This window comes from Pristis pectinata, chromosome 13 (assembly GCF_009764475.1).
Source record: "Pristis pectinata isolate sPriPec2 chromosome 13, sPriPec2.1.pri, whole genome shotgun sequence".
In the NCBI taxonomy this organism is placed as follows: domain Eukaryota; kingdom Metazoa; phylum Chordata; class Chondrichthyes; order Rhinopristiformes; family Pristidae; genus Pristis; species Pristis pectinata.
This window is the reverse complement of record NC_067417.1, coordinates 39,226,764-39,249,565: the sequence shown is the minus strand read 5'-3', so window position 1 is coordinate 39,249,565 and position 22,802 is coordinate 39,226,764. Positions and strand designations below refer to the sequence as shown.

Here is a 22,802-nt window from a genome sequence, read left to right as displayed (position 1 = left end):
TGGAGAAACAAGAAAAGTGGGAGGGCAACCTTGTTGATTAAGGTACATTAGTTTGGATTCAGAAATAGGAGAGGACCTAAAACTGCAAAGGATGTTGTCTTCAGGCATCTTGAGAGCAGCAGTAATGTGATACCGGTTTAAAGATTGGAGAGGTTTGTAGAAAATGCATAATTGCTTTATTGGAGACATTAATTTTCATGCAGGTTGTTAAGAGCAGAGTTGCTCAAAAAGAAAATTGATGAATTTCTTGAGTACATTAAAGTTAGTTTTGCTAAGCCAACGAGAGACTATTAGATTTAAAAACTAATTGAACAGCTTTTGTTAATACAACGAAGGAAACATTATCTAACACTAATATAGTATTCTCAAATTATTTGCCTTGAAAAGGAGAAATACTGTGCAGTTATTAAGACTTTAACTTTTGGTAAGATAAACTTTAATGGGTTGAGACAAAAAGCTGACTGTAGTAATAGCTTGGGAATACCTATATTTGTAATATATATTCCTTTTAGATAAGGTTCTGCATAAGAGACTTAGCAAAAATTAAATGTCATGGATTTTAAGGCAAATTAGTATTGAAGAGATCAAGTAATAGAATTTAGAACATAAGGGTAATGGTAATGTACTCAAATGGAAGGAAGTAACACATGTTTCTCAAGGGTCTTTGCTGGCGCTGATTTGAAATTTAACTTGCATGCAGATTTTTCAAACTTTCAGAAACTTTGTAGTGAAAACCTGCAGCATTTAGTTTTTGGTTCCAGAATATACCCATGAGTTTGGTTCAGATCACTTGGGAAAAGTTGCTGCTCACTCTACTTGTACCGAGTTGAACTTGAATGCCATGTTTCACTGGTTGTGATCTATTTGTAATAAGAATTCAAACCAATCAATAAATTAAACTAATCTATTCAGGTTAATTGAACTAAAATCATTGGGAAGGGTTCTTTACACCACATTATTTTCAATTAATTAAATTTGGGTTGAGCAGAGAGTACATTGCAAACAATTTTCTGCAAACTAACATGTATTGACCAGAAAATATACTTTAAGCAAAGCTCCATATAGTATTATTTATAATGGCAACCACATTAAAGGGTTGTTTGAATCCAAATCAGATGATCACCTTTTCAAAAGAAAGACTAAAGTTCCCATCCTCTCACTATCCCCAACAAAAGGTTGAATCTTTGGTTATCTAACTCTATGGTCTGTGTACTGCTAATTTTTGGGAGTTGTATAAATTCTGGAAGTTAACATATTCAGGACTACTCTTTGTGAATCATTTCTTAACAATCACATGTTTTCTTCTCATTATAGTAAACTTAGACACATCATTGATGAGATGGTTGCAACAGAACGCGAGTATGTTAAATCTCTCAGGTACATCATTGATAATTACTACCCAGAGATGGAGCGTTTTGATCTTCCTCAGGATCTGCGAGGGAAACGCAGTGTTATCTTTGGAAACCTAGAGAAGGTTTACAATTTCCACAGCCAGTATTTCCTGAAAGAACTGGAAAGTTGTACTAATCATCCATTACGTGCCAGCCACTGCTTCCTCAGACATGTAAGCAAATGCTTAGTTTACAGATAATCATAAGAAAACTGATTTACTTTGATATGTTCAAAATAGTGATGTTGGGTAAGATCTGAGATACCCTGTGTAAGATTAAGAATCAGACTGGCTTACTTTGACATTGCACTGTTGTTCATTGTCCTGGAATTAATAGTCATAAAGATAATGTCCAAATAAGATTAGGGACAGTAGCGTGAAAGAGCAACCTTTTCAGTATTAAAGGTTGAAGGTTAGAGAACATAAAGCTTGTAATGAGAACAGTTAGATCATATTAATTGGATTCCTTGGTACTTGTCCACTGCAAAATAGTTCAGTCACTGCAAAAATCAGTCTGAAGATTGTATATCTTATGTGATCAAGTTCAGGTGGGAAGGAAACTGTCCACAAAGCACAACCCAGCAGCCCAATGAGTGGAAAGAACTTAAAGGTAAATCTCATGTTTCTGAGATGAGAACAGCTCTCTGGATAGAAAAGTCCTGTTGAATATTTGGGGCAAGCATTGAAATGGATTTTCTTATGTGCCTGTTAATTGATACAAGTTATTTGGATTGCAGCATGGGTCAAAAATATGAAATCTGTTTCAAATATTTTGTCAGCACTTTGATTACTTCTGTAAGCTAAATTTATATGGATGAGCTTTTTGAGAATTGAGATTTTTGGTAACTGATCATCACAGCAATAAGAGGAAGATGAGTTTTAGGTAATTTATTTTTTTAATTTAAGTATACAGTATATAATCATTTTAAGTGTTAAAATATTTAAATATATATTTATTTGTTAAATACTTTTTGAATATGAATGACATTAAAAGCATTCAGTGAGAACCAAAATAATGTAGATGTTGGAAGTATCTGAAGTAAAAACTGGAAACATTCAGAAGATTAGGGAACATCTGTGGAAGGAGAAACAGAATTAACATTTCAAATCGAAGACTCTTCATCAGAACTAGGAAGGGGATGTTTTGATGAAGGGTGTTTGACCCAGAGCGTTAACTGTTCCTCTTTCCACAGATGCTGCTTAACCTGCTTCCACAGTTTTCAGTTTTCAAAATGTTAAATGTGTTCAACGGCTTTGATAGCCAGGTCAGACTGAGATTGCCTGTCAAAGCACTCTGTAATATTTATGATCAGATGAGGGCTGGCTTCACTGGGGGAGTTGTTGGTGGGGTTTCACTCAATGTAAGGCAGATTTAGCAGGTAGCCAAGTGCTGTTAGCTTGTCGCTTCAAGGCTATTATGTTTTACATGTAGTGGAATTTTTCTGGAATGGACATTTATTTGTTTCAGTTCCCAGCAAACTTTTATACCCTTAGTTTTACTCGTGTCATATTTTACAATCAATTCTACTCTGATTTTTAACTTGCTGTAATTATTGTATCAGGATTCCAAGGTATCTCACCATTCTTTGTTTTTTCCTACCAAGTATGTAATTCACGCATCTTCACTTTTTATTCTGTTTTCTCCTTTTTGTTTGCCCATTTTGTTAACCTGTCTTTATCCTTTTGTAATCTCTTTGTATCCTTTTCACATTTTAGTTTTTACTTAAGTTTGTATCATCAATCCCTTCCTATTTGCAATTACAAATTATAGATAGCTAATCTTGTTGTATTGTCTTTGTCACAACATGTTAACCTGAAAATGACATATTCATGCTTTCTATTTTCTATCCATCAATCTACCTTTGGTCCATATTAAACCCAATCCAGTAAGGCCAAATTTTTTACCTCTTGTTTGGATCTTACTGATTGTATTTTGACAACTGAATACAGTACATCCCTCTTGGCCATCCCATTCGTTAATAAAAAAGCTTTTAATAAGTTTGTAAAATGAATTTTCCCTTTCATAATTGATTCTGCCAACCATGTACCACATTCCTAATAAATTGTAGCATTTCAACTACTACTGATGTCAAGCTAATTATCTACTTGTTCCCTGTTTTTCTGTGCCTCCTCTCTTAAGTATCAGTGGGATACTATTTGCTACCTTCCATTCCATGGGGATGATTCTGAAGTTTAAAGAGTTCTGGGAAATGAAAATCAAAATTTACCGATTGATCTGAATAACTCGTCCTTCCCACGTGAACGTGCCACCTCCCATTAAAACTTAATAACTTAATCCCACCCCCCCCCCCCCCCATTCACTATGCAATGAAGCTCTGTTGTACGTCAAGTGAATGAATGGCTTACAAATGTTGTAAATTTGCTTGCATCCTAATTAGCACTCCTTCCCTATTACACATTTCTATTGGTTGGATAATGTGCTTTGGTCCAGGATCTCAACTTACTTCCTTAAGTATGTCTCATCCCCTAGAGCCCAGAGTGTGATATTATCCTTCTATATAAATAATTTGTAACTAAGTGAATTGAATTCCCTTATTACTGTAAGACATCTTCTGGCGTCTCAGTCGTTTGCCTATTTCTGGTAGCTTCAGAAAAGTTGTGCTTTGGAATCATTTCACTTTTGTCTCTGATTGTAGAGGAAATTTAAAATGTGCCCTTTAAAAATAATTTTGCCAGTTAAACACACACAATCAAAAAGGCTTATATTTGAATTGGATGGCTTGAACGAATCTTCGGTTAATTGTTATTGATCATCCATATTTTAGAGCTTAAAGTATAACCAAACAAGCTTGACTTTTTTTTCTATGATTAAATTTTTTGCCATCTGTAAAACCATGTAAAATATTAATAACCATGATAAAATGTGAGGAAAGTGCTTAACTTTATCACAGGACCCTCCAGTATTCCCCAATCCCAGAGCTCCCCTCTTCACATGGTACTGCCCCATGCCTTCATACTCTCACCTCTCGTCCACCTATTAATCTCTGAAAATTTGCCCCAGTCGTATTAAGCTCGAGGTATTCCTTTTCTTCAGTATTTTAGGTCATGGCCATTACCTACTGTTATCTGTTCCACCCTTAGACTTTGTAAGGTCATCTCCACAGCTGGTAGCTCTTGGTGCGTTCTCAAAATTCTTCAGAACCCCTGAATATACTGACAGGTTCAGGTATTTCAGGCACTATCCAGGGATTTCAAAGTAAGATGCGATTTAAAAATTCAGACCATGTGGGAGCATATGTAAGATTGAGGTATAAGAAAGTATATACAATGAAAAAATATTAACTAAAACATTGGGGAAGTAAAAAAGATTCAAAAATATCACAATAAATAAAGGTCATGAAAAGCAAAGAAGACAATCAGACAAAGTTAGTGAAGAATAAGAAGTGGATGAAAAGAGGATAACCAGGGTATAGATCAGAAATATATAATATTTGGATAATTATAGAGGTTGCATACGTGGCTCATAGAGACTGCACATTTGATCTGGCATATATATGCATGAATGTAGGTAATATATAACATTTGCAAATCATAACTAAGATTTCTTTTAAATGTAAAGATTACCTTCTGTGTATGTATTTTCACAATATTTTTCCTGTTAGAATTTTTCTACCATTTACCAGAGTAGTGCAGTTATTGTAATTTAAAGGTTCCATTGTCTGTTGTGAATTTCATAGAGCTTGCACCATTGAAAACAGTGAAACTCAAAACTAATACATTGAGACATGGCATGCAATGGCCTGTCTTAAGGGAATGGAAGGAGCTTTTATGTTTTCCCACATTCACTACCTATCTGTCTTTCCTTTACTCCATAATCTTATTCTGACTTTGTCTAGCACGGTAGGAATATTGACTGCAAATGAAAAGATAATCGCATGTTCACAACCTAATGAGCTTCTCCTGATTTGTTTTTGTAGCTTGGTCTCAATGCATTAGTATTTCAGTTTCAGAGGATTACCAGATAGGAAAATTTCTGTTTGTATTCAGTAATTAAGCTGCTGAGGTGATCTATAGGTTTTGAGGTAATTTGAACTTGTATATTTGGGCTAGGTTGCAGTTGAGATTCTTCTAAATCCCAGTGTGCCTTTATGGTAAATATTGCAAATTTCAAATTGGTTATGTTACCTTTTGATCAAATGCACCTAGTGCTTCACTGAAGCAAGTTGCAGTAAAGGAACTACAGCAACGCTAGTTCAAAAAACGAATGCAGTTGCGAAATATCCACTGACCGAAGCTTTGATAGCATTGAGAGTAGAGTGCTGGATATCTTCCATTGGTAGTTCAATGCATCTTCCATTTAATTGACAGTTAAATGAGATGATTTTAGTTCTGATGCAGTTTGGTTTTTTGAGAGCTAACACTGATGTGAATTATATATTGTAATTAAATAAAAATGCATTAATCATAAAAGCTAAAGGAATTAAATCTTTGGCTTCCATTTAACTGGCTACCTGCTAAATTCACCCACTTTATTCTCATCTTGGTTTCATAATCTTGGACTTACACAAGTAAATTCTTGATCTCATACTCCTTGTGAGGAGTTGTGTTTTAATGTAGATCAGAGTAGTGCTTTCAGTGTGATAATATTTCTTGCATATATTGTCTCTGAACAAAAGTCTTCAGTGTGAATGTCACATTGTTAAGTTTGCTTTATGTTTTGAAATTGCAGCTATCAGCTTAATCTTTGAGCATCAAGCCAGTTCCCTTCGCCAGTTGTTATTGCAAACAGTACTGGAGATGAAACCATTGGGAAATGATCTTTAGGAACTAATTTTGCCTTTCTGTTTGAGTGCCTTGACAACTGAGTACTTAGCTGTCACTGATTATTAAGTTGTAGAATCCCAGTTGTGGAGAAGAGGGGAAGAGAGAGAAGAGAAATAAATATTTGAACAGCTCCTTTAACACTCTACGCTATGCCTGTTGCATAGCAATGTTAACAAGTAATAATAGTCACAATAATGTGTTGCCTGGAGTGGAAATTAATTTATTTAAATGTATAGATTGCCATCACAAGTAATTTTCAAATGCCAAAAAAGTGTATGCATTCTTTACTAATGGCTTACTTATTAAATACAATAATTATCTACGCCTTTTCAATACAAATATTAGTGTGAACCCCTGCAAAAACTCACTTGAAAGGCAGTTTGCAACATATTGGCGCAGTTTGCAAACATCCATTGAGTAGCAACACTAATGGTCCTTCTGCTTCTGCTGATCTCATCTCAGCTGGATTCCCAGGGAAAATGTAAAGCAAAGACTAGGCATTCAGCACAAAGTCACAATAAATTAGATGGGGTTGTGATTGTGCCTAACCTAGTATTTAACAAAAGTTAGTATCGCCAAAAATGTAGGAATAAAATTAGATGTACACCCTGTCATTTGGAGCCATAAACAGAATTAGACAAAATAGTTACAAAGAGCAAGTACAAAAACAATCAATTGATCAAGTGCTTCAACAAATAAATTTCAACTCTATTAATTTAAATCTTTGCATTATTGCCTACTATTAGTTTCCCAAGATTTTTCCACCAATGATCCACCAGCATATAAAAAAAATAAAAAACCTAACAGCAAAATAAGGAATCTTGAGGGCATTGAGACATTTAATTAATAAAATTTGAAGCGTAATTAAAATTTTAATCTAGCAATCAGTTTGTTTCCTTTATTTCTAATTTAAACATGCCAGTGAATTCAGTGATTTAATTCTGTATTTTAATATGCAACAATGACAGCACCAGAATTGGTTTGCTGTATTATCATTTTAATTTGTATGCAATATTTCATTGGGAATTATGAAAAATGGTAGAAAGACATATATAGAAATAATGTTTTTTAATTAATACATTTACAGCAAGACCAGTTTCGCATGTATGCATTGTACAGCAAGAACAAACCAAAATCTGATGCTCTGCTTGCCAGCCATGGGAACACATTTTTCAGGGTAAGCTCTTCATATGTTACACAAAATAATTCAGAATTATCATATCAGGAAAACCGTTGCAAACTGATGACACTGTCCTATTATGATTCTTCTTTGTTTAGAGTCAGTGGTGTTTTTGAGGATTTGTTATTTCTAAGGTCATATCTTAATGAGGTACTTATGTCATGGTGCTTCAAAACTTGATTAGTTGCTATTTTCACAGCATCAAAATTTACTTGACCCATTATGAACAAGCCAGTCATACAAGAGTAACCTAGCCTTTTTCTACCACCCTGCACTGGGTCTGTACCACTGCAGGTCACAGCCCTTCAACTACATCTGCACATTTTAAGATGTCCTCTACATTTAAGACTAAAACATTAATTTTTACAACAAAAAGCAAAGGACCAACACTGAGCCCTGTGTAACCCCAGTAGTAACATCCTTCCAGCTGCAGAAACTCTTATCAATCTTTACCCTTAGTCTGCTACCACTGAGCTTGTTTTGATGCAAATTGTATCTCTTTGGTCCATGGACTTTTACATTTTTAACCAATCTGCCAAGCAGGGTCTTGTAAAAAGCCTCACTAAACCACTTCAAGTACCTACTGACTTTGTTACCTACTCAAAAAATTTGCATTGTTACATCATTAATTTCCCTCAAGAAAGCCTGTTGAATCTATTCCTTTCTAAATGGGTGCTTGTGATGACACTCAGAATTCATCACATTCATTTGCACAGCACTGAAGTCAACTAACAGGCCGGTAATTATTTAATTTATCCTTTTCCCTTTTTTAAATGGTACAACATCAGTAGCCTTCCAATACTCTAGCATGACTCCTATAGCCAGGGAAAACTGGAAAAATAATGGTCAAAGCCGCTCAGTTTCATCCTTTGTTCTTTTAACAGCCAGGGATTATTTTATGCAGGCCTGTTGATTTGTCCACTTTCAATGATGCTAAACCTTTTACTACTACCTCTTTTACTATGCTAATCACATCTAATGTTTCACATTCTTCCACCTTAATAACTATGTTGACATTGTTCACTTTGATTTGTAAAGGCAGTTGCAAAGTATTCTTTAAAATCTTACATACCCTTTTTTATATTTCATACAACACAGAGAAAGGTAATTTGGCCCATTGGGTCTATGCTAGCCCGCAGAGCATTCCCATTAATATCATTTGCCCTATTATTTTCCTGTACCCTATTCTCGCTTACATGTGGAGCAGATTCGATGGGCTGAATAGCCTAATTCTGCTCTTACGTCTTATGGTTACTCAATTCCCCTGATTCTCCTGCCATCCACATACGCTGGGAGTGCTGTACAGTAGCCATTTAACCTACCAGCGTGGCTTTGGGACGTAGAAAGAAACTGGAGCACCTAGGAGAAACCCATCTGAGTCACATGGAGAATTTGCAAATTCTGCACAGATACCACCCAGGTCGCCGGGCTGTGCAGCAGCCAGCACTAACTGCTCTACCACTATGGCACTTTATTTGGTCCCTACTAGGTCCTGCTTTTTTTTTTGGTTCTCCTGTTGGTCTTCACGTACATACAAAACATCTTAAGATTTATATGATTTTATTTAAAAGCATTTTTCATGTTTCTGTTTTCCTAAATTTCCCTTTACTTTCATCTCAAAACTTCCTGTACTCTTCCTGGCCTTTTGCAGTATTAAGGATCCAGAGATTGACAAAAGCTTCCTTTATTGTCCCTGATTTATTAAGAACACAAGAAAATAGGAGTAGAAGTGGACCACCAGGCCCCTCAAGCCTGTCCTGCCATTCAATATGATCATGGCACATCTATGTTAGCCTCAACTCCTCTTCTGTGCCAGTTGCCTATAACCCTCAATTTCTCCATCTTTCAAGTAGTCATTTATCTCTACTTATATATGTCTAATATATCTAATGAAGTGGCCTCCACTACTCTGGGACAGAGAATTCCAGAGATTCACTGCCCTCTGAGGGAAGAAATTTCTACACACCTCAGTTTGTAATGACAGGCCTCTCATTTGTGGTTCTCCTACAAGTGAAAACATCTGAGCATCTTACCCTGTGAAGCCCCCTAGGATCTTTTATGTTTGAATAAAGCCACCCCTCATTCTTCTAAACTTCAAGGAATACAGACACAAACTGTCTAGCCTTTTTTATTAGAACAACCTTCTCATCCCAGGAATTAGCCTGGTGAAACTCCTTTCGACTGCCTCCAAACTTATTTTATCCTTTTTTTGGTAAGGGGAACAAAATGTGCACAGTTTTGCAGGTATGGCCACACCAATATAGCTTTAACAAAACCTTCCTATTCTCAAACTCCAACCCCTTCACAATAAAGGCCAGCATGCTGTTTGCCTTCTTAACTGCTTGCTGGACCAGCCTGCTAACTTGTTGTGATTCATGCAGTAGAACACCTAGGTCCTTCTGAACTTCACTCATCTGCAGTCTCTCTCCATTTATATAATCTGTCTTTTGATTCCTCTTATTGAAGTGCATGACCTCGTACTTCCCCATATATTAACCTCCATTTGCCAGGTTTTCGCCCAGCCTCTCGATGTATTTATATCCCATTGCAGAATCGCAATGCCCTTGATGCACTCCCACCCTTTTCCTTTGGGGAAACATTTTCATCCTGAACCCCATGAATGCCTCCCCTTGCTCTGGAACTGATTTACCTTAAAGTAACTATTTCCTATCCAATTTTGTTAAATCACTTATCGATCTAGTAAAATTAACATTCCCTTAATTGAGAATGTTTACTCCTGTTCTGTGTTTTCATTTTCCATCATTATGTTCATCTAACTGAATTGCGATCCCTACCGCAAAACCCCCCCTCTCACTGACACTCTTCCACCTGCCCAACTTCACTCCCTCAAGCTATGTCCAGAATTGCTGCCCTTTATTATTGGGCTTGCTTTATACTGGATAAAAAAATCTTTTGGATGCATTGATTCTGCACCCTCCCTACATTTTAAACTTGAGTATAGTCTAGTTAGTATGGTACCCACCAAGTTAGTCCCACTTACCCACGATTGGCCCATATCCCTCTAAAAACCCTCCTACCCATGCACTTATCCAAATGTCTTCTGAATGTTGTTATTGTACCTGTCTCAACCACTTTCTCTGGCAGCTCATTCCATATATGGACCACCCTCTGTGTGAAGAAGTTGCCCCTCAGGTCCCTTTTAAATCTTTCACTTCTCACCTTAAAACTATACCCTCTAGTTTTTAGATCCCCCCTTCCAGGGAAAAAGAATATGTGTGTTCATCCTATCTATACCCTTGTGATTTTATACACCTCTATAAGGTCATCCGTCCATCTCCTACGTTCCAAGTCCTAGCCTGCCCAACCTCTCCCTATAACTCAGGCCCTCAAGTCCTGGCAGCATCCTCATAATTCTTTTCTGCATTCTTTTCAGCTTAGTTATGTCTTTCCGATAACAGGGCGACCAAAATTGTACGTAATACTCCAAGTGCGGTCGAACCAACATCTTGTACAATTGCAACATAACGTCCCAACTGCAATACTCAGTGCCCTGACTGATGAAGGCCAGCATGCCAAATGCCTTCTTCGCCACCCTGTCTACCTGTGGCGCCACTTTCAGCAAACTATGTACTTGTACTCCTAGGTCCCTCTATTCCACAACACTACCCAGGGCCTGACCATTTACTGTACAAGTCCTACCCTGGTTTGACTTCCCAAAATGCAACACCTCACACTTTGCCAATTGTCAGCCCACTTACCTAGCAGATCAAGGTCCCTCTGTAACTTTCCATAACCACCTTCACTGTCTATGATACTGCCTATTTTAGCATCATCAGCAAACTATTATATCCCCATGTATTTCTTTTCCACAGTTCTGTCAATTTGCTCTTCTCCCTCCTTTGGACTGTGTTTTTAGTTCAAATCTTGTAGCCTTATTTGTTGATCCTTCTAACTCGACATTCCTTCACACAGCTGTAATTATTTTGTTAACCAGTACTGCCACACTCCTCTTTTTATCTCTTTCTCTTTGTCAACAGAAAACCCCTGTAACCACAAACTGTTAGCTCTCACTTACCTATCTTTAAGCCATGTTCCTTTAGCAGATATTGATGCTTTAATTGTACCTTCCTTCAACTATTTATTTGTCTGGCATCATTTTAGCACTGTTGTTTACTTTAGTTTTTGTGTTGTTTTTGTGTTATTTTAGTACAAGCAACTACAACTAGGTGATAAGATGAATCTGGCTTCCTACCTGCTGAAACCCATCCAGCGAATGAGCAAATATGCCCTTTTACTGAAGGACTTGATCAAGGAATGCAGTGAGCTTCAGGAACAGGAGCTGAACAATCTCAGAGCAGCAGAAGAGATGGTTAAATTTCAGCTTCAGCACGGCAATGATTTGTTGGCTATGGATGCTATTAGGGATTGTGATGTAAGCCTATCATTGACGTACTTTGCAAATGTTGTTAATAAATTGTTAGGATTTAACTAAGCATTGGTTAAAGTTTCAGATTAAAAACTAAATCAGCTAGAAGTCAGAAAAATCCAGACTGAAAAGTGGTACTGAGTGATTGGTTAGATTTTGAGCCTTTAAGAGAGGGAATGAAAGTTTGGAACTACTTTGAGAGGGATTCTCCACGAAAGCAAAGATAACATGATATGTGTAGAAAATGCTGGATAGGTGACACGAGGAATAATGGGTGAAAACTTGCTTCTGTTGGTGAGCTTAGTGCACACTAGGTAAGTAAAAACTTCGTGGATTCACTTTTATGGATTTGTTCTCCAAACTGACCTGATCGTGAATAACAGTGCACAGTGGTGAGGCCATGCATGATGACTGCTATCACATGTAGGGGTGAGAAAGTGTTGGAGGTAAGGGCTGCAGAAAATGTTCCACTGATGAAAATCTAAAACAAAATTCATTAGCAGCTAGTCAAGCCATGGCTGTCAAACTTGTCAGTATATTGACAGTTTCTGAAAGTCCGTGCCATAATGCAGAAGAATATGGCATATTGGTGTAAAATTAGTGGAACCAATTTAATACTGAAAGCTTAACAATGTTCAATGTACAAAGCAGTTATCAAGCTGAATAAATTAAAATCGAATGTACATCTGAAGAAGCATTGAAGTAAATTATGCTGTGGTGGGGCAACGAGTGACCTTCTTTTGCAGGCATCTATTTTTGTTAGAGTGCATTTATACAGGTTTTTCAGTAGATGCTTTCACACGTTTGGATAGAACTTTTTTCTCAAATGATTTTATATCAAATCTATTGAACCTTCTGATACTTGGCAGGCAATGGAAAATTGATCTTAGGTAACCCAGGATAAACAAGAACAGCAAATGAGAATTTATTTAATAAAAAATGTGTTCATTTAGTTACTAAGATTTTTTTTTCCAGATTGCAAGAAGGTAGATGGCATGATAATAAAAGCAATTTGTTTAAATTATATCAAAACAGGTGAACTTGAAGGAGCAAGGACAGTTGGTTCGCCAAGACGAATTCATCATCTGGTCTGGCCGCAAGAAGTACCTACGGCATGTTTTTCTATTTGAAGATCTTATTCTTTTCAGCAAACCTAAACGGATTGATGGTGGATTTGATGTCTATATCTACAAGCATTCTTTCAAAGTAAGAAAATATTGTATAATCTCTGAATTTAGTTGCTTTGTTAATTATCACATCTTGATAGCTTCTCTAATGAAGGTTGTAAACAGCCACGTCACAGTACGCTTGCGTTTCACTTTTAATAAAATGTGGCGGTTTATTCTGTGTTTCTCTTGGGAGAGTTGTGAATGTAGATTATAAGCAACAGGAGTATTTAATGCAAAATCCAACTAAATGATTAGAATTTGAACTGTAGCATAATAGCATATCAAAAAGTGAAATTGGTCACTAAGAAATGTTCCATTCAGTACAGCACGTTTAACTATTTTATATAAATTGAGTGTGTCACTACAGTTAGTAAATAGCTAGTAAATATTCTGTTTTTAGACAGCAGATATTGGCTTGACTGAAACTAGTGGTGAAAGTGGAATAAGATTTGAAATCTGGTTTCGTCGTCGGAAAACAAGTGATACCTATGTTCTTCAGGCAAGTTCACAAGAAGTTAAACAGGCCTGGACAAAAGATATAACAAGCATCCTATGGCAACAAGCTACCAGAAATAAAGGTAATGCATTTGGAAAGATTCATCATTCCACGCTTTAGTGGGAGCTGTATCAATGTATTGATTTCTTTTTTGTTGTTAACCAGAGATATTAAGATATATGGGGCAAATTTAGCCCATATCATCCATGTTCTCATTGGATGGCAGAACCAGTTGGAGGAGCTAAACAGCATAGCTATCTTCCTCCTTTTTTTTTGCTTGAATAACAGCTAGTACATCAGTTTATGTACTTACTGATCCAAGGTGCTGGTATGGCTGTAAAGCCATGCAAGAAATCTAGGGAAACTGAATAAGTCTGTAGCCTGAGACTAGAGAGAAGAGACACCAAGAGAGGAGTAGTTATAAGGGATTCTATAGTTATGGGAGCAGAGAACATGTGGAATTAATTCCCCAAAACCTTCAACTTTTCTTAGCCTTTAAAAAGCTGCTTTAATCAGCTGCCCAACTTTTCCTGGACTGTGATTCCAGCACCAAATGTTGCCTCCCTGGTGCTAGGATTAAGATTAGCCCGGAGTGGTCACAGAAAATTCTGAAGAGAGTGGGTGAACAGCCAAAGGTCATGGTCCACATTGGCAGGGATGTGGTCCCATAGGTAGAATTGAAGGGAAAGAGGTTAAGAAGCAGGACCTCAAAGGTGACAAATTCCTTATTACTCCTTGTACCAATGAATATGGAGGGATGAGGAGGGCACAGAAAAATGTGGCCTTAAGAAAGTGTAGGAGGGAGGTGACACGTACACTGCAGGAGAGTGTGGAAGTTCGCTTGTGTTGTGGAATGATGTTTGAACTAATTTGGCAAGGAGATGGGCACAGAAGGGTGGCACTGAAAGGAAGAAAAATGCACAAAAGGTAAGAGGGATAACTCCAGAACAAGAATAAACGCAGGTTAAGACAGGATTAGATTGAGTATGAGTTGGCTGAGATCTAAAGTAGGTAAATTTGAGAAATGTACTAGACACGGTTGGTAAGCTGCAGATGGATTTAACCACGTGGGTTACGATGCTATTGGCAGTAATGGAGATCTAGCTGAGTAAAAGGCAGAAATATAAAGGATGTAAGTGGATTAGATAGAGAAAAACTGTTCCCAATGGCAGAACAGTAAAGAATTGGGAACAGAGAATGAACGGCAATAGAGCCAAAAGTGACATGAAGAAAAAATATTTTATGCAGCAAGTGATTAGCTGTGGCATGGCTAGAAATCTGAGCAGGTTTCCATGAAGTGTCAGAAGAGAGCTGATAAGTATCTGAAAGGAAAGAATTTGCAGGGCAGTGAGGAAAGGAATAGCTAGATTATTCTTGCTTGGAGCTGGTAGGAACTCACTGGGTTAAGTGACCAGCCTCTGTGCTGTAACTATTCTATGATTCTGTGAAGAATGTAAATATATCACGGGATCTGGTACGTTAATTCATGGAAAACAAATGGTATGTTGGCCTTTGTTGCAATGAAGAGATCTTGCTAAGGTTATAGAGGGAGTACATGTTCAGCTTTGGTTTCTATGCCTAAGAAAGGACATATTTGCCTTAAGAGAATGTGCAGCATTGATTCATTAGAATTATTCCTGGGGTAAGAGGGGTGGGGTGTCTAATGAAGACAGATTGAGTAAAATTGACCCATTATTACTGAAGTTGGAATGAGATGTGATTCCAATGAGAAATAAAAGATTTTGAAAGGGATTGACAGGGTAGAGGCTTTTCCTTCGTGCTGGAAAATCTATCACTAGGGAGTTCAATCATAGGGGAAGGAGTAGGGCAGAAGTGACAAAATTCTTTGCTCTTTGAATTGTGAAGCTTCAGAATTCTCTATCCTAGAGAACTACAGAAGCTCAGTTGTTGAGTATATTCACAGTTGAAATCAGAACATTGTTAGATGCTCGGGGAATTAATGGATTTGGGAATAGAGTAGAAAGAGGATTTGAAATGCAGGAATAGCTGTGATATTAATGAGTGGTAGAGGAGGCATGAGGAGTGGTATGGGTTATGTTGGAATTCATCAAGGTAGAAGGCAGAGGTCAACAAAGACAAATCTGGAAAATAACTCAAATTTCAAAATGACAGACAAGAAGTATAGACACCCTTCATTAGAGAATTAACCCACCACTGTATTGGGTGAGGTGCATGTAAGAATAAGGGGATTAATGCTTCTTCAAGTACCCACTACAATTTCTGATTCACCTAAAGCAAAGTTTGCAGACTGTGCTGTGTACTCCTGTGGAAATGCAGGATGTCTTTTAGGATACACAAGAGTAATTGTGCATTGATGGGTTTGTCAGGTTCTTGGTACTTACCATGTAGTATGGGGTGGTCAGAAAGGGAATTGGGGAAGATAGTTTGGTGGATACTCAGGGAAGGGGAAGGAAAATGGCTTTTTATTGGTCAAATTATAAACATGTTGGTGGAGGTATACAAGCAACTGGTCAGTGGAGAAATAGGTGTGTAGTGAAGAGAAGCCTTGGAAACTTTGCTCCAACCTTGAATATTGGGGGTAGGAAAATAAGCAAATAACTCACTGATACCACAATCATGAGTGCAGTCGAGATTCAGGCTGCTATCTCTAATACAATCTCCCTTTCTTTCCCACCTTTGACATGATCCCATCCGACCCACAGTGTCATGGGAAATCTGAGACACTAAATCTCACTCCCTGCTTCCCATTGGAGTCTTTGTTGTGGATCATATGTGTTCCTATCTAGCTTCCTCATGCAATGTCTTCTTCTGTTGGATGAAGGCTTTGGAATTCATCTCAGTCGGGGGAGAAAGGTACTTCATGACCTGACTCGGCATTACAATGGGTTGTTGGAATAATTTGTCTTTTATTAGAGGAGATTTGGACTTCAGTGGCTTAGTTTGGTAATTTGTTTCCTATTCAATATTACATGATAAACATCTGTTTCAGAGGTCCGAATGCAGGAAATGGTGTCAATGGGAATTGGTAACAAGCCGTTCTTGGACATCAAACCAAGTGAGGCTGCGATCAATGATCGCGCCATTGATTATATTATGAAAGGCAGAGGTAGGTCCTCTAAATATGTTTAGTGACATGACTGCATAATCTTGAAATACCACAGACCGAAAATGAAGCTGGATTAAATTCATCTCAATCTGGATGTTGTGTCTCACTAAATGAGAAATATGTTTTAAGTGGATCTATTATGATGGTTTATAATGGTCCAAATGTCAAGACCTAGGACTCAGCACCGCCCTCTGCAGCTGGCTCCTTGACTTCCTGACCAATAGATTACAATCAATAAGGATAGGCAGCAACATCTCCAGCACGATTATGCTCAACCCTGGTGTCCCGCAAGGCTGTGTCCTTAGCCCCTTTACTCCCTGTACACTCATGACTACGTGGCCACGTTCAGCTCTAACTCCACTAGAGTGGGCCAGATCTTAAACGACGATGCGACAGAGTACAGGAAGGAGATAGAGAGCCTAGTGGCATGGTGTCGAGACCACCACCTTTCCCTCGATGTCAGCTAAACAAAGGAGCTAGTCATTGACTTCAAGAAGTGAGGCAGAGTGCATGCCCTGTATATATCAAGGGTGCTGAGCAGGAGATGGTTGAGAGCTTCAAGTTTCTAGGTGTAAATATCACCAATAGCTTGTTCTGGTCCAACCACGTAGACTCTCTACTTCCTCAGAAAGCTAAGGAAATGTAGCATGTCCCCATTGACCCCTCATCAATTTTTATAGATGCACCACATAAAGCTTCATATCCGGATACATCATAGCTTGGTATGGCAACTGTTCAGCCCAGGATGGCAAGAAATTGCAGAAAGTTGTGGACACAGGTCGGTCGGCCTGTCATGAAAACCAGCCTCTTCTCCATTTAGCTCTGTCTACACTTCCTGATGTCTCGAGAAAGCAGCCAACATAATCAAAGACCCTTCCCACCCCAGCCATTCTCTCTTCTCTCCAATTGGGGCAGAAGATACAAAAGCTTGAAAACACACATCACCAGGCTCAAGGACAGCTTCTATCCCTCTGTTATAAGACTCTTGAATGAACCTCTTGTACAATAAAGATGAATTCTTGATCTGTCAATCTACTTTGTTGTGGCCCTTTCTCTGTAATGGTGACTGTAACACTACATTCTGCATTCTGTTATTGCCTTTCTCTTTGTATTATCTCTATGTACTTTTATTTTAGAATGATCTGTATGGATGGCATGTAAAACAAAGCTTTTCACTGTATCTCAGTACATGTGATAGTAATAAACCAACTACCAATTATTCAGGCAAAGAAATGCAATCGAGATAGTACATTTGGTTAAACCTGATATCTCTCCTGCATCTATTTTACACCCTAAATATTACTAACACATTTATCCAGTTGTTGGTTTTTTCAGGTGAAAGTCTACAGGTCCTCCCCAGGTTACGGCAGGGTTCCATTCATGTGAGAGGTTTAGAAGAATTTGGACCAAACGCAGGCAAGTGGGACTAGCTTGGATGGACATCTTGGTCAGCACGGATGAGTTGGGCCAATGGGCCTGTTTCTTTAACTCTATGATCTGTTCGTAACCCGGACAGTTCGCAAGTCGGAAATGTGGCCACAAGCCAAGTTCCCACACAGCAGAAGATGCCTTCAGCCCTGCAGGAGCCAGCAAATCCATACCGCCAGTCTCCCAAACGCTCGTTTGTATGTATGGGGCTGTACATCAGTCGGGCATTCATAAGCTGGGGAGGACCTGTACTTCAGTGAAAATTTCAAATGATGCTTTGTTCTTAAAGCTATTAAAATATTCTTTGAACAAATGTTATATTTTTAATGGTAATTACCCATTTTCCATTAGAACATATTTAAGAAAAGTGCATTTCTTACAGGAGCACGAACCAGGGCTTCAATTGCAGTGTCATTATTTGACCACACAAATCCATTTAGAAGGCGACAGAATATTTCAAGTAAAGGCAGTCTTTCAGCTGGTGGCCCATCCTCATCTTCACTTCTGGGACCTCTTAACCTCCATATGTACACCAATCAGGCATTGCTGTCAGGGGTGAACAATGTAATGGCCAATGAAAGACCATTTGATATCAACATCTACCCTGAGGAGGATGAACTGGAACATGAAACAAGCAGCCAACCTTCCATGAGTAAGTGTTTCATCACTAATAAATTGGAAGTCCTCACCTCTGTGTCTTTGCTTCTTGTGTTCTTACTTGGTCAAGAACAACTTGTTTATATTCCAGTTCTATAGGTTTTAAGATAGCTGAATATTTTATGCAGTATTTGCAGTCTCTGAATGTCAGGGGCAGCTGACACTTGCTGGGAAAGTGGGTGGGTAGCTAAGGATATTATGCACATCTTCTGCTATTTACATGTGGCCTACATGTGGTCCCACTGTCAGGGCTTAAAGTGCTCATTGGTTTCCTGGCTGCTCCTCCCTTTTGAGTGCTGGTGGGCCAGGAATTTCCCTAAGTCAGTATCAATGTTGCATTTTTCAAGGAGACTTTGTTCCCATTTTTGAGGTGTGTTCCTTGTCTTTTTGGGAATCTTTTGTTATGATGGAGCTTCTTGTAAATGACTAAATGTCATCAGACTTAAAGTGTATAATTCATGTGATTTAAATAGAATATATAAATGTTTTAAGAACAGTTTCGTTTTAGATTAAACACAGTTGCCTTGTTCCCTCATGCTGTTTGTTTTAAATTCATTCATGAGACATCAATCACTTGAGTGCATAAATTGTCTGCCCTCGCATTGTTCTCAAATTGCACACAATGATGTGATTGTCCTATGGGAACTTCTCATGGAATGCGTTGGCTCCTCTTTAACCTATAGTTGAGATCATTAATGCAGAGCAAACCAATTTCCCGTAATTACATGTTCCCAAGATGTTTTTTTTTTAATTTAATTTTATATTGTTTTACTTCAGAGGTATGTTAGTGCCAGTTCATCCCTGCTGTACTGTATGTTTAAAGTTCATAATTACTAATAGTAAAGCTATAAATCAAGCAGCAACAACCTGTATAGAAATCGTATTTCACATTTTTTTGTATACACAACACTGAGACAGTGTTGCATGATGTGTTTTGTCCCTTCAAAAAAGAGCTGCAAAATTGATTGCGAACGATTGCATAAGTGTTAATGTGGTTTCAACCAAATCAGAGGCATTAAGCTGTGACCTACGTAGGAGCACACCCAATTTATTGCAGGTGCCCCTGCTCTGTCCCCTTGTAGCTGTGCAGCAGCATATGTTGTGGCTGCAGTGGAGGGGAAAGAGATGCTACAGAGGTTACCAAGATTCTCTGAGAGGGACTTTGAAATACTGGGGAATGAGATGCATTTCTGGAGGGGAGCCAGTGAATTTTGGAGCTGCTATATAAAGTATCTTCTTGGTCACAGAGAGGCTCTTTAATTAGTTGAAGTAGAATTAAGTCCTTTGTGTTCCATGGTTTTTTAAGACTGCCACCTGCAATTTTTTTTCTGGATTTGGGAGCTCCAGTTTACGTCAAATGTGTATTGGACATCAACAGTGGCCATGGTAGTCAGACAGCAGCAGCACTAGTTTGGCTGTCATAGAGGAGTGAGAGACTGTAAGAGCACCAAGGTTCTCTGAGAGAGTCTTTGAAGTGCTGGTGAAGTTGCACCAGTGACCACATCCTTGGTGACGCTCTTCTGATGATACCTGACACTATTTTGTGGGGATTAAGCACGTTAGACTGCTTACATCCTTTGGTTTGTTGCTACTGTCTGTTGTATTAATCTTCTGCAAGAAAGAGAGACTTGCATCATTGTGTGTTCTGCAAAGTGCAAGGGTGATGTCTGTTCCAGTTGAATAGCTCCTATAATGTTCATGCTGATATGTGCAGTTGTGAAGCTTGCAATAGTGACAAGTGGTAAAACAAATAATTGAACATTTAGGCTATGAAGATGAATTAGCTGGTGGATGGAACAGGAGCGTCGCTCTGGACAACCAAGTGGATGTGATGGGCTGAATGGCCTCCTGATTCTCTAAGTAGTAACTATTAAAGAGGATCAGTAAGAGAATGATGAGGAAGTAGAGAACTGAGCACTAAGTAAGCGAGGTCAATGGTGCAATCGATGGGTTATGCCATTTGAGGATGAACGCATTCACTCTGACAACCCGTATCATTTCATAAGACTTCCTGCATTTTATCTAGGTTCTTGGAATAACCCTCTTAGTGTTGACCTGTTAATGTTTCTTCTGGTACTCAATAACTAATCTTGCGTCCTCTTCCTCTTTTTCCTTGTCTTTGTAAAGTCCTGTGGGTTATTTTCTTATAGTCAGTAGGTAGTTATTAATTGACAACTGGATTACTTATTCTGTAGACTTTTTTTGTATTGATGTACCCCATCAGATAAATGTTGCAAAGAAAAATTACAACAAATTATCAATAGATATGCTGCAGAAATATAAAAATGTCATCTTTTTCATCATCACATCTGTATATGAATACTATCTTGCAAAATAAATAAACATTGAAAGTAAATTTTATCATTCAAAATGAATGAATTCAAGGAGCCAAAAAGATCCAGTAATGTATTGTGGCTTTAGAACGAGAGTTTTGGTTACTAACTTAAAGGAAGAGTAAAGTAAGTTATTATTTGTTAAATTAAATCCATGTTCTGAAGATGTTTCAGGAAAAACCTTTTGGCAATTACGATATAATCTTTGATTTTAATTAATGTTCTTCTGATTCTATTGAAGCAACCGAAAGCTCAGAGTCATCTTTCCACTGCATATCTGGTAGTGGTTCAAGTGGGTCTGATAGTGGCTGCGTCTTCAGTCTCCTTCCTGAAAATCTGTCTGAAGAGACAGGATCTCCTTCTGATGTATCTGCCTCGTATTCTTTCCTGGAATCTAAGCACAGTTCTTTTACTCCTTCTCCAAAGGAAGATAAACCTCGATTCTCAAATAGCCAATATATTTCAGCGGTATGTATTGACTGTACACTTATTCTTGGTTTATACACCTGCTATTTTGTAGTCATGACTATTGCTTTAATTTTTTTTTAAGTTGTGAGTGAAATTAGGACAAATGCAGGAAATGCTGGGTCGGTCGGGCGACATTTGATGAAAGTTAACACGTCAGTTGAAATAGAGAAAGTTAGTTCCACTGCAGAGATGGGGACTAGGGGAAGGTCTGTAAAAGAGTGACTAAATAACTGTGCAAAGAATTGGTGGTGGGTCAAGTGAGAAATGATGAATCTGGAGGAACTGTAAATGGCAACAGCTCAATTATTTTCACTGAAGAATAGGAGCAATGGTTATGATTTGAAGATATGCAAATCAACATTTCACATGTGGATCATTAGAAGTATTTAAAATGGCGGATGAATATTTGATATGTTGAGGAAGGAATATGGAAAGATAGCACAGAAGAGGAATCGAAGCCAGCAAAGATCAGCCAAGATTATTTTAAATGGGGCAGGCTTGAAGGGCCTGATGGCCGACTCCTGCTCCTATTTTCTTGTGTTCTTTTGTAGCACATGCATGGTGCAGGCTTCAGGTTTTTGGTTGAAGTCATTGCTGTTTTTCCAGAGGGTGTTAACAAGTCACCATTATTAAACTTCAGTAACTTAGTGGTTATCTTTCCCAACAATAAGCAAATCTTACCGATAAAGTTTATCACTCTTGCAATGCAGCTTTGCTGGCCTGTACTTTAACCTGCTGTCCGTGAACATGTGACAAATAACTCCAAACATTTATTGGCCTAAGAGTGAAGTCCTCTATAATATGCATTATTTTCTATTAATATCCCAGGTTAGATATTGCATGCTAATTTCACACTTCTTGCTAAATAACAATTTTTACAGTTTGGAGATATAAGCTATTTTTTTCTAAACAATTCAAAGTCGAGTTTATTGTCGTATGCACAAATACATGTATGCACAGATGTAATAAAAATCTTACTTGCAGCAACATTACAGGCACATAGCATCATATAAGAAAAACATAAATTATATACAATTTTTACAAGAACACAACTGGAACAAAAAAAAGTCCATTTTAGTGCAAAGTGATCAATGTAGTCATAGTGTTACTAAATTGTTGTGATTAGGTTTGTGCCAGTTGGTTCAAGAACTGAACGGTTGAAGGAAAGTAGCTGTTCTTGAACCTGATGAGGGACTTCAGTATCTCCTGTCCGATGGGAGCTATGAGAAGATGGCATGGCCCGGATGGTGGGGATCTTTGATGATGGATGTTGCCTTCTTAAGGCAGTGCCTCCTGTAGATTTCACTGATGGTGGGGAGGGATGTGCCCGTGATGCATTGGACTGCAGCTTCTTACATTCCTGCGCATTTGATGAAACCAGTCCGGCAATGCGGTTAAATATTTAGAGTATGTAACTTTAA

At 38.1% G+C, this 22,802-nt stretch overlaps 1 protein-coding gene across 1 annotated transcript in view; it reads left to right on the top strand.

Annotated features, from left to right (window-relative positions):
* The window catches only part of plekhg4 (pleckstrin homology domain containing, family G (with RhoGef domain) member 4), a 103,697-nt gene that overhangs the window by 76,025 nt on the left and 4,870 nt on the right, over positions 1-22,802 (top strand). The window contains exons 16-23 of the mRNA XM_052028712.1: positions 1,315-1,564; positions 7,263-7,352; positions 11,524-11,748; positions 12,778-12,948; positions 13,312-13,489; positions 16,379-16,495; positions 18,306-18,575; positions 21,155-21,381. Coding sequence (XP_051884672.1) covers positions 1,315-1,564; positions 7,263-7,352; positions 11,524-11,748; positions 12,778-12,948; positions 13,312-13,489; positions 16,379-16,495; positions 18,306-18,575; positions 21,155-21,381 — 1,528 coding nt within the window. The remainder of the gene's footprint in view (positions 1-1,314; positions 1,565-7,262; positions 7,353-11,523; positions 11,749-12,777; positions 12,949-13,311; positions 13,490-16,378; positions 16,496-18,305; positions 18,576-21,154; positions 21,382-22,802) is intronic.